Genomic DNA, 12,632 nt, shown 5'->3' with positions numbered 1-12,632 from the left:
CGGCAGCGGACAGACGTGTTTGTGTCAGGTGGGTTGCTGTTGTCCTCGAGTAAAAAAACAACCCCTTAAAAGGAAGAAAAGACGATTGACAGTTCTGCGAATCATCAAAAGACCCCTCGTGAAGCCCAAGCGATAGCGTTTCCGTGGTTGACAGGAAGATTGTCCTATTTTTTTGTGCAAGGAAACAGAAAATTACTCGGATCCCTCGTGCAACGAAGAATCCAATCGATAGGTACCTCGCGTGCTCGCAGGACCTCCGCCGAGAGAAGAAAAGTGTGACGCGTTTTGTATTCGACCTTGACCTTGACCGGGAGAGGATAAGATGCCAGCAGACGCTGAGCTTAGCACCCTGCTTAACAGGCGCCAAAAGATCAATGACGAACTCGAGGAAGGCAAAGAGGTCAAAAAACAATACAAATTTATCAATGTTTTCACCGAATTTCATGAACTCACGAGGCGCGAGATCAAACAATACGAACAAACCTTCAACCGGTGAGTTTTGTATTTTTTTATGAAGTTTGGGATTTCGTAAACAAGAGCGACGTTTATATCTTCATTAAAGATATTTGGTCCAGTTGAAAATTGTCAAAGTTTTACTGTCAAATTTCTCTGTAGAAAATTATTTTAGAGTTTGCTATAAGCTCAAATTAAAAGAGTAGTTTCAATACTTTGAGATTGAGACGAAATTGTGCCATAACCTCGGGCTTTTTGACGGACGGATGATTTTTTGTGGCACGTGGTTTTGAATTAGTTATGTAAGTATTATTTTTTTTCATTTGATTAATTCCTTTATAGATTGAGGAATTTATTGAAGTGTTATGTATGAGTAATTTTCTGACTAATTTTCTTTTGAAGAAAATCAGTTAGTAAAACATGCAAAATGACTCTAAATGACTGGCGACTCTTGACAGCATTGATTTCAAATCGGGCAGGCAGTGCATGCTGAAGTCCCAGAAACGTTGGGGTACAAAAAAAGTGAGTTTTTAGACTATTTTATGATTATTAGAACTTTTGAAGATGGTGGCGTATTTTATAAAAAATTTGTTGAGTTTTTTTTACGTTTTGCAGTGTCTAGACCAATATTGATATTACATTTTTTGTTCTTGATTCTGATATGTGTATCTTTTCGTTCACTTTTTAATTCAGCTAAAAAATAATAATAAACTAACCAAATGGTGGCGGTTCATCTGAAATTTTGTAAACAAAATTATCTCTGAAATTCCCATCTTTTGTTGTTTCTTCATTTTTTATAACTTTATTACTGAATTTGCAAGCACTTCTCTCTATCTTGCGTTTTTTTAGAATTTTTTTTTTAAATATGAATAAACTCGGATATAATTGTATTTTTCTGCAAATAATACAATTATATATTATTTTTAGTTGCATTTAGTGGAAATTTCGAGATAATAAAATAGAGAAAACCACTTAGAAAATTTTTTTAGAAGGTTTTAACTAAAACACTTTTGATATTAACTTTTTGTCTTTTTTCATATCTCGTCTCTTTGTTGGAAAGAAATGCGAATTTGTATTTTTTTCATATTAGTTAAGTAAACTCTTTTGGAATAAATCCATCATAATAGTACCAACTTTGGAAAAAAATTAAAGAAAAATAAAACGATGACCTTTTTAAGAAAACTCTATTCAAATATTTTCGGAAAAACTGTACACCATTTTGTACGTTATGATTTTTTAACATTTTTCTTTTGGATTAGGGAAGTAAACGACAAGGTAAATGAGAATCAGCACAAAAATATTAGATATCAATATTGGCTTAGATACTGCAATAAATTTTTTCAATTCAATCGATTTTTTATAAACTATATCAATGTTTTCAAAAGTTCTAATACTTCCAATACTCATGATATGTTAAAAAAAATTTCGTGTCATCGGTGAAATACGGGTCGTCTGAAAACCCTTTAAAAGCAGAATATTTTGTCGCGAAAATATGCTGTGACTTCAGCACGCGCAGCAAAACCAGTTCGGGATGGATTTGAGAACTGTATGGTTTTGACTTAAAAGCGTTCAAAATATAATAATTAAACATTTAAACATTTGAACTGAATCAATTTTTTATAATTAAATTGGAAGCCTTAATTGTTGTAGAATTTTTAATTGAAAGGCTCAATATTTAAATGATTTTAAATTCAAAACTTTCAAATGTTTAGAAAAACATATCGTTAACAATATTTTGATCTTGAAGATTGATACATGGCTAAATTTTCTTCCCAAATAAACGTGATTGACTTACACGAATCACTTACTAGGAATATAAATACCTCGTATTCACATTATCGCAACTCACACTTTTTTTATGAGCAATGAGTCAAAGACTGATAGTAAACGAAAGTGAAGACTTCTTCGCTGGGAAAATAATCTTAAGGAAGTATATCATCCTCGATATCACCAATCATAAAAGATTAATTATAAAACAACCTTTACATTACATAGAGGCAATTTCATTAGATTTAGGTTTTCGAAAATTTGTTTTAGGAAACAAATTAGTGTAATATGATATCCTTTATGTTATCAATAATAAGATTAAATTAAAATAATGAATATTGCAAATTTTTAATTGTAATTTTAAAAAGTGAATTCAAGGAAGAGAAAAGTGGAAATGAATGATAATATTTTCTCAAACTATTATAGACACAAAGTAACTCTTCATTAAATGAAACTATAAAACCTATAAAAAGTCGAAGTTGGCCAGGCTTTCAAAGGGGACCATATATGGTACCAGAAACTCGTTCGTTAATGTTTCTGGAGACATGCATAATCTCGATCGAAATAACTTTCCACGTTTCAAGGCCTTCACTGTTCCTCTATCTTAATGTCACTTCAATTGATGAGAGAATCCTGAAAGCGGCGGAATACCTTTCGATGCCTACTTCTATAAACTTATCAGATTTCCTTTTTCTAGTAAAAGAAATAACTAGAAAAAAATTCAGTTTTACTTTTAGTTCATAGCAAAATCGAGTATATAAAATAGAAAAATAAATAATGATTAAAACCTAAACAGATTAATCCTTTTCATCAAAATAAGTTCACTATTCGTTTATTATATTGCAACCTGGGTTTCAAGCGATATCAGCAAGCAAACAATTCCAATAAAAATGAGAGTCATTATTCTGAATTACATGCGGATCGGTAAAATTGTAGCAAGAAACTAGACTATCTATTTTTTTGCAACAACAAAACTGCAAGTAATTAAAAAAAAAACTGGAGAGAAATAGAAACCCGGTTAATAAATTTCAAGAAAATTAGCATTTCTAATTCAGAATTATTGAGAGTCACTGGTTCAAGGATCGAACCAGAAGTAAAAGTTTCTAGGCTAGGCGTAATTGTTCCATTTTTATGGTCGCATTTCGGTTTCAAGGAACTACATAATAACTGTTCATAAATACGTAATTGTAAATATCAATATAGAGGTACTTTATGAGTTTAAGGACTTAGGTCCTGAATCCTAAAATAATCTCACAATCTAAATCCTAAAATTTATACATCAAATCACATTTTAGAAATTATTTTATTGCTCAGGCCCAATATTCTAATTTCCAAAAAGGTTTTTATTGCTCAATATGAAGAGCAACAGCACTTAGAAATATAAACTTTCGTGTCTACTCCGATTCTGCAAGTTTATTTTATTTTTTGTACAATCCCTAATAATGTTTCGAAATGAAATTATATAGCCAATGTCTAACGGGTTCTTCAATCTCAGGGTGGAAATTGAAACAATTTTCATATCGGAATTATGAACATATGGACAATTTTCGTAGAAATATAAATTTGAAATAATGATCCCTAATTTCGAATATGGTGAGACTCATTTGAGAAAAATGGTTATGGTCTAAACATGGATCATTCGAAAGCAAGACATTTTACAATTTTAAATTATGACTTAAAATCCGATTTTGAATGTAGTAAACTGTATTAAAAAGAGGACATTATAAAAAAATGTAGGCTAATAATTATTCAAATATTAATGAAAAGGGTTTTTCGTTGTCGTCGAACATTGCATTTAAACCATTTTTTCTTTAAAAATTTGTTCAGCGACATAACTTTCATTAACCAAATTTCTTCTTCAATACTTTTTATATAAATTTTCCTTTAAAATATATTTTTTGTTTTTAAATATTTGTTAATTTGGAAATTAAAACTTAATGACTTTACTGTTATCATTGAAAATTATTTCTGTGATCATAAAATCATGTCAAAACTCACACAGTAATGAAAATATAAAAAAATGGTATCATTAAAGTTAAAAAATTTATTAAAATATATAATGAATTTTCTGTTATCATTAGGAACTATTAAAGTCAGCAACTAACACCAACATTCTCTACGGAAGTTATTTTTAATGTTTCATCTTAAAAAATCTAATTTTTTACATTAGGATGAAGTCATTTTTTCAGATTTTTAAGATTATATTACAATAATAGTGAAAATTTGAATGAAAATATACTTGCTGATTTTTGCATACCACAAAATATTTTGTGAACTTGAAATTCAAAAATTTGTATATACTTTTACAAGTTTTTCAAATTTGACGTCAAATTTTAAAGTCATTCTAATTTAAATACTTCATCTTACTATGTACCAGAAGTTCTGAACGTTCAACGTTTTCAATATAAATGAACAAACATTTTAACGCTTTTCCTGGTTTGCAAAGTCATCAGCACAAAATTTCGTTCATTTGAACGTTCAGAACTTTAACCACATTCTCTTACTTTAAAATGAATCATTCTTAAGACTTGGTTTTTTTTTAAATTGTGGTTTTCGATTGCTTTAATTGTTATACGCTTTCAGTATAATCTAGTCTTTATTAAAGCCGAAAATGTTGGAACTGCTTTAAAATTATACTGTTTACTTGTGTAAGATATATTGAGACTTAAAATTTTTAACTCTTGAAGCTATTGAAAATATAAAAAATTTACAGTCATCACAGTTTGTCATCTATATTTTATCCTTTTCATCTATTTTTAACTTGTTTACCTATTTTCGAAAATTCGTCACTTTTACCCTTTTCAATTGAGAAAGTAAAATTTCATTTTACAAAGCCTTGTAAAAACTGCCACCATTTTAATTCAATTCGCGGTTCATACTAGTTTCGCTGAATCAGTCAGATAAATTATGTTGTTTTTATAATACTTAAAAGAACAAAACGAATTTCAACAATTGAATACAAAAAAAATGGGACAAAGTATATGAATATTTAAATTTTCTTTAGCAGAAGATGCAGACTATCAAAAATAATTGTCAATCTTTAAACTGTGGTGTTATTATCAAACTAGTTAAGGGATTTTATTTGCCCGTCTTGCATCTTATAGAACTTTAGGTTTCTTTCTAAATCCGGTGGAAAATTCTTTTAAAAAACTTCACCATATTGTGGATTTTTTTACAAATGCTGAAAGAGAATTTTTTCATAAATACAGCTTTCTATTCTCAATTTTTAATTTTCAATTCTAAAACCAAGTTTGTTGATACTTTTTTTAACGTTTTATGTTCTATATTTTTATCTAAATATAAAGAAGCGACTCGTCGTGCTGAAATTCAGGATTGGTCAAATATTTTTTCATCATTTTGGCAAGTCGTCCCGAATTTTCGGCGGGACTCGTCCTTTCCCATTTCCTACTCCTTCAATTTGTCCGAACGACTGTATGCTACCAAAATATTTAAAAAACCGATTAAAATATTATTTTCTTCAGAAATAATAACATATACATGCTGTCGTAAAGCAAAAACTTTTACTTAAATTTTCCCCTGAAAGTCAATTTTTGATTATAATAAAAACACATGTTTAACTTGCACTTAATTTATTTTTAATTTTTTTCATTTTCATAGAATGACATCATAGAATCCTATTATTTTGAATTCGAATACAAAATTGGTTAAATAAGCGAGATAGAGAAAAGCGTCAACAGACTATTTTTTAAGTATTTTTAATCGGAAAAGAGTTATACATACCTGCATTAGTTTAAAACATAATGCGACATTTTAAAGAATATTTTCGATATGCATGATGTTTCATTTCATTTGAAGTGATTCAGCGGGAAATTTCCATGAGAATAGGTACGGTAATTACTTCATTTGTAATCGTTCAGTGTTTCATTTGTGATTTTTAAGTTTGGTATATAAAAGTCTGTACGCGTAAAATTAATTAGTATTGAATCAAGAAAATATCAATATAAATATGGAGAATGAAATACCGAATTGAAAAACTTCATTTATCTGCTAATACTACATGACAAATGTCAATAAGGGGAAGGCGAAACTTGACTAATTAATGAACTTGACGAATCGACTCATTAAAAGTAAATGATAATTTCATTAGAATGGAAGTATGTTATTTTGGAGATCATGGAAGGTTCTTCAGGGCATCGTGCTTTCGCAGGGTTCAAGAACCTTCTGGTCCAGAAATACTAAAGCGATTCTTAAAAATGCATATCAGACATTTTGTAATGAATGGAAATACAAACTTCACTTCTGATACTCCGTTTTATTATTTAATTATTCCAAAAGCTTTGTACTCGATTATTTGACTTTGACTGGCAGAAATTCGAAGTTTAACTTTTTCTGATCCTCCAGTATGTCCATACTTGTATAAAATATTTAATTCATTTATAACAAGAGATATGATTAGAGAATCTGAAACAGATACCATGATTCAACTTAAATCGGGAGTTAAATCGAAGAAGGAATAATATAAATACATAAATTCATCAGAAATCTAGAGTATTTTTGTATAGTTTTAAATTCCAACTTTTAGGACTTGAAATCAAACGGGTTTAAAATAGAAAGGGTCCAAAGAATTTGTTAATGCTGACATATAATGTTCATGAATGTTAGTAGAGTTTAATTTGGACTATTTATAAAGTGCGAATGTTTATTTCGCTTTCTATAAATTATTTTTAAATGTTTGGTGGTGCTCGCTACAAAAATGGAGTGTGCGCTGCATCACAAAATACTGTTATTTTAGGGTGACTACTTCAACTAATTTAATCAAACAAAAATTACAGAATTAAATCTAAATTTAGTAAGAATACCTTTTAATTTAAGTACAAGTTTCAATGCAAAAAGTAAATACAAAATACTTCTTTGAAAGGTCAAATTTTGAGCCTATTAACTTGATATTTCTCCGTCAGTATTATTTTAAAATAATAAAATTTAAATTTATTCTAAAGCTATGTCCATTATAATAATAAAAATTTTTATCAAAATAAAAAGTCAAATAGGCTGATGGGAACTGCGTGAGTTTGGTTAAATATCTCGTTTGCTCCGTTGAATATCTCCTGATGTGAGGAGAAAACTAGAATTTTGTCAATCTAATTATGTTGAACTCTGTTCACCTTACAAAGTTTTCGACGAGACCTCGTACGATTTACATTTTAAAATGCTTATAAAGTCGCGTGATGCTACCCCTTTATTTTATGCGGTTCGAAACGATAAGGCAATTAGAATGAAGTTAAATAATTAAATTCGTTTGCTTAAGTTTTCAGATTAATCGATTATATAAAATTAAAGAGTTTTTTCGAAATCCGAGCAAAGTTGAATTTCATTTTTTTTTTTTAATGAAGATGACCGAGAAATATCAAGATAAATACTTCAAAGTTAGAAATCTCAACGGAATTTTGTATTGAAATTTACGCTTAAATTAAAATATATTGTTGCCAAGTAAACGTTTAGTTCTTTAAATGACACATCATTTTAGTTTGAATCAATTATTTAACGTATTCGCATAAGATGACAGCTTTTGTGATGCAGTAAACATTAGGGTGGGTGGAAAAAAACAAATGCTAGAGATCGAATTTGGAACTATGTGGTGGAAAAGTAGTGTATTGGAATCCTAAAAAAGTATAAATCGTTTGGTGTAGATTGATTAAGGCCTTCAGAGCGAGCGTTATAAAAATGTGTTTTTAAAAAATTATCATTCTCATAAATTTGATATTATTGTGTTTTTCATTTTTTTTTATGTTCTCCGTAGTCTTCCTCGTCTTTAAAAATTCTGATAGTTCTTTAATGAATGTTCTCTAGGAAATAATTTAGATTTAATAGATCTCTGTTTAAAAAAAAAACATTTTTAAAATCTACAGAAACGCCTGGAGAATTATTTCAGATATTTAGGAGGTTTCTACTCATACAAATACACTAGAGATTTTTTTTAAATGCTTGCAAATTAACGAATGTAAGCACTGTACATTTTTGAAAAACTGAGTTTTGTGTTTCTTTTTTTAAATTATCTATTTTCAGTCATGAACATTTTTTTCTACTGTACTTGTATGATTAAATTAATCTCAAATATCTGAAATAATTCTCCCGACATTTCTGTAGATTTTAAAAGGGGTTTTTGAAAACAGGGGTCTACTAAAGCTAAATTATTTCCTAGAGAACGTTCAGTAAAGAATTGTCTGAATTTTTTAAGTCGGGGAAGACCTCAAAGAAGGTAAAAAAAATGAAACACACTTGTTTGATGTTCTGAATGTTCAAATGAACGAAATGTTTTAATATTGTGGCTTTATAAACTATAAGTAGTGCTAAAATGTTAGTTCATTTATTCTACAGATAATAAATTACCAAAAGAAACGTAAAATACTTTATTTTAAATTGTGTTTAGAACCATATTTATATATAAAATAGATTTTGGACAAAATATTTCATTTATTTGAAGATTCTGAACTTCAGGTTCATGAAAAAACTACTTTTTCACATAGTTTGAAATTCGATTTTTAAAATTTAGTTTTTTCGGCCCACCCTAATATAGTGCATATACCATTTTCGCAGTACCCGGCAACATTTAAAAATGATTTTTTGAAAGGAAAATACATGTCAGCACTTAAAATAGTAAAATTTAATTTTGAAAACATTTAGGAGCATCATGTGTCAATATAATTTTTTTTTAATTACGGCGAAACCATGTCCAGAGGGTATATTCTGTAATGATAGTATTTTCCTTATATTTATAAGAAAAACGAGCATAGTCCAAAAATAGTCTATATTTAAGTCAAGTTTATAAATTTATGAATAGAATCGTTCCATGTCTAGACATATTTTTTTCAACAACTGACGACAAAATTATTATTGGCGTGACCTGTACTGATATTACTGGGCACGAAGCAGTGTTTCGCTGGCATTATACATATATAGGTATACCTGACCATCGCCCACCTACCAACCCGCATTGTTAGACTCGCCGCCACGGTCGGTTCAAAATACACTCCTCACAGAAAAGCGAGTAAAAAAAAAATAAAAAAAGATTAGAGAGAAGAAAGAGATCCTCTGACTCTGACGAAGCTACAGACGCTAGAGATCGTGACCCTCTCTTGCCTCAGGGCAGGCTTCTAAAAATCTTTAAAAAAAGGCGAATGTTGTTGCGAAATTGCACCCGCGACCCATTTACCAAATTTGTTGTAGTGTGCATCTGTCATTTCGCGTGTTCCACATTTTTAAAACCAATTTTGGAAACTGAGCTAATTATTATACAAAGAATTATACTTCTTCAACAGCAACATTTTTTTAAACGTCTTACTGAGAAATATATTTTTTTTTGGTTTTCAACTTAAAATCAAGTGAAGATTTTTATAAAATAAAGTTTAGAACTAAAGGGCGCCAGTGCAGAACTAGATAATCAGAACTTTGCTCGAAAATAGAGATTTTGCATTAAAAAATTCTTTTAAATTAAATATACAATATATTTAAATAATTTTTCGATATATCATTTTTGATAAATAATTGTTTGAAAAAATGGTAATGAAAAATTTAGTTAGAATTTGAATGGTGTGATGGTTTATTTTTGAAATTTTTAGCAGTCATATTTCTTGAAATTAATGATAATTTAATTGTTTTAAGTTAATAAATTTTTGCCCAAAAGAATATCTGTCATAAACTTTGATATCTGAATCTTCTATATTGATTTTTTAGAATAAATTCATTTTTCGGATTCAATTTTTTTCTCATATATCACCCCTATACCTCCAGAGTAAGTTTTTCTTCATGCAAAAAAATGTGAATTAATTTTTCAATCGCTATCTGAAGCCGATTTTGAAAACCCATGAAATTTTAATCTCAAAATTCTCGGTAAGTTTTTTCGAAATTGTCTCACTGTTTTTAATTAAACTTGGTTCCCCCGCAGAAAAAAACTTAATACCTCGGAAGTTTGTTTTTATTTTATTTTTAAACTGAAAATTTTATTTTTTGTCGCAATCCGCAACTACGTCTGCTTCAATTTTTGTTAGTGTCACTTTGAAACTGTCAGCTTCCTCATTCAACTCCTCGAACCTGAATAATCTAAGTTAATCAAACTTTGTGGACCTCAATTTAAATACAATTCGGCTGCTGAAAATATTAATAGTTGATTTTCTAAAAAAAACAATACTTATATTTCTTGACAATTTTGTTTTTGAATTGCACTTTAATAAGTAAAATATCTTGTAAGTTTTATGTGAGCTAAATAATTTTCGCCGCCATAATAATTTGAAAAAATAGAATTTTCTAATTTTTCTGAAAATATCCTTTATAAAATACCTATTGCTTTTTTGCAAAATCTTGCATCGTTGACGGGAAGCATTCCAAAGTTATATTTGCAGGGGGCAAAATGTTGCTTGTCTCAAAAAAGGGTTAGTTTTTAATATTTTCAGAAAAATCGTATTCGTTTTTTCGATTTTGAATATTTTTCAAATTTTGTTGTAGTTTTCGAAAGAAGACTATAAACGCGCGCTATCATATTCAGCAAGAAAGTGTTCCTTATTTCAATTATATCAAAAGTTATAGAAGATTGAAGGAAGAGAATAAAGATTTTTTGAACAACAAAGGACAAAGTTCAAATACGTGGTCCAAGATTAATCTTTTTCTTAAAAAGTGATCAAATTTGTTTTTTAATACAATTTATTTCTGCAACAAATTAATGATCAGAATAATGGTAAGGAAAGAAGCCTGAACTGCAGAGATTTAAAATGAAAGTCGTTTGAAACGATATATGCAGTTATGCACCTGGAAATCAGTATTTTGCTCTTCTTGAACACGGTAATTGAACGATGTGGCACGTGAGCATTATAATGTGAGTCACGAACATAAATCGCCGAACCCGACCTACACAACGCAACGCAAAACTAAGCAGATATTTTTTATTTATATGTGCAATTGTTCATTGCATTTGTTTTACGCGAATAATTGACTTCCAATCATTTCCGGTTCTTTGTCAACATGACACGAAACATTTACTTAAAAACAAAAAAATTACGCCAGTCGCAAAACCACATCCGTTTTTCCATTCAGACGTACATTTCCGCCTATATAAAACGCTAGGTGTGCAAACTTGGAAGAAAAACAGTCACTTCGATTTGACATGTTTTCAGTATTTCGATTTTTCTTCTTTCACTGAATCATTATAATATATTTATAGATAATTTTTTATTTTTTAATATTATTTTATTATTGATGTTTAAAATAAGTTTTTTTAAATTAGGTTCAAAATTGGATGCAGCAAATTATTATATCATTTTTTGAATTTTAGAAGGTTAAAAATCAGATTGCATTAAACGGATCATGTTCATTATATAACCAATAAAATCGGAACTGTTAAGGGAAAACGAAAAAAAATTCTACAAAATCTAAATCGCCATTTTAAGATGAAACGAAATATCACTCCCACGCGGAAGTCTTACAAAATTGGGAACAGAAAAGTTTGATTAGAAAAACTTATCCAGTTTTGAAGAAATAGATGTATAAGTTGACAGTCTCAAAGTTGCTCTGACCACAAATTAGAGCATACTCGGCTGCATATTGCAATAAGAATTGTAATCTTGTGAATTAGTGAAATAGAAAATGTGGCCTGCATATAAATATCTGAAAAAAGTATTAAATGTTTTAGCCGTTAAACTAGAAAAAAACTAAGCATTTTTTTAATTACATCATTTACTCTCTCACGATCTCGAATTATCTCCAGGAAAAGTAGGAACGCATTACAAGTGTGCATACCTGCGAAGCCGTATTACACTTTTATTATACCTATGTAATTATTTCGTCCATTGATAATTCATAAACAGTTTTTCCTTCATATCCGACTCTACTTTTCGAAATTGCTTCAATTTTGTCTCGCCTTTATTATAAATTACCGTTGCAAAAAGGACCTTAAACTTCGTAAATATTTTTGTTTTTATTACGTTATCCCAATATCTAGCAAAAATTGGATGTTTTATTTGTCTTAACATTGATCCTTATCTTCACTTAAGTAGAGGTATCTTCATCTTAATAATTTCTTTTTTAATTTGTAATTGCACAGTAAATTGTGGAGTATTGTTTGAATATAACTGTCAATTCTTTTCATAATCTCTAATTTGTCTTCTCTTCAGAAAAATGCGTAACAATAGACCAGAGTTCATTATGCTCGTTTATTTTTTCTGAGAACAGAATATGATACATGCAGCATTTTAGCCATGACAAGTGCTATGCCATGAATCCGATGATAATCCAAGGAAGAGTTCTTGTCGTCGTATCAGTTGATAACAAACAATCCGGACTCCGGTACGATTTTCCCCAGCATCACTTACTCATGGGATGTGGTTTTATCTTTAGCATACTTCCTGTCTACAATATTGCGACAACCACATTTAAAAATAAATTCACTTTTTACGTGAATGATA

The 12,632-nt window shown here is 29.3% G+C and overlaps 1 protein-coding gene across 1 annotated transcript in view; it reads left to right on the top strand.

Annotated features, from left to right (window-relative positions):
• Positions 1-322: 322 nt before the first annotated feature.
• LOC117166971 (EF-hand domain-containing protein D2 homolog) overlaps positions 323-12,632 on the top strand; it is a 90,905-nt gene continuing 78,595 nt past the window's right edge. The window contains exon 1 of the mRNA XM_033351476.1: positions 323-492. Coding sequence (XP_033207367.1) covers positions 323-492 — 170 coding nt within the window. The remainder of the gene's footprint in view (positions 493-12,632) is intronic.

Source organism: Belonocnema kinseyi, chromosome 2 (assembly GCF_010883055.1).
Source record: "Belonocnema kinseyi isolate 2016_QV_RU_SX_M_011 chromosome 2, B_treatae_v1, whole genome shotgun sequence".
In the NCBI taxonomy this organism is placed as follows: Eukaryota; Metazoa; Arthropoda; class Insecta; order Hymenoptera; family Cynipidae; genus Belonocnema; species Belonocnema kinseyi.
The sequence above is the reverse complement of the archived record's forward strand: the minus strand, read 5'-3'. Positions and strand labels throughout refer to the sequence as shown.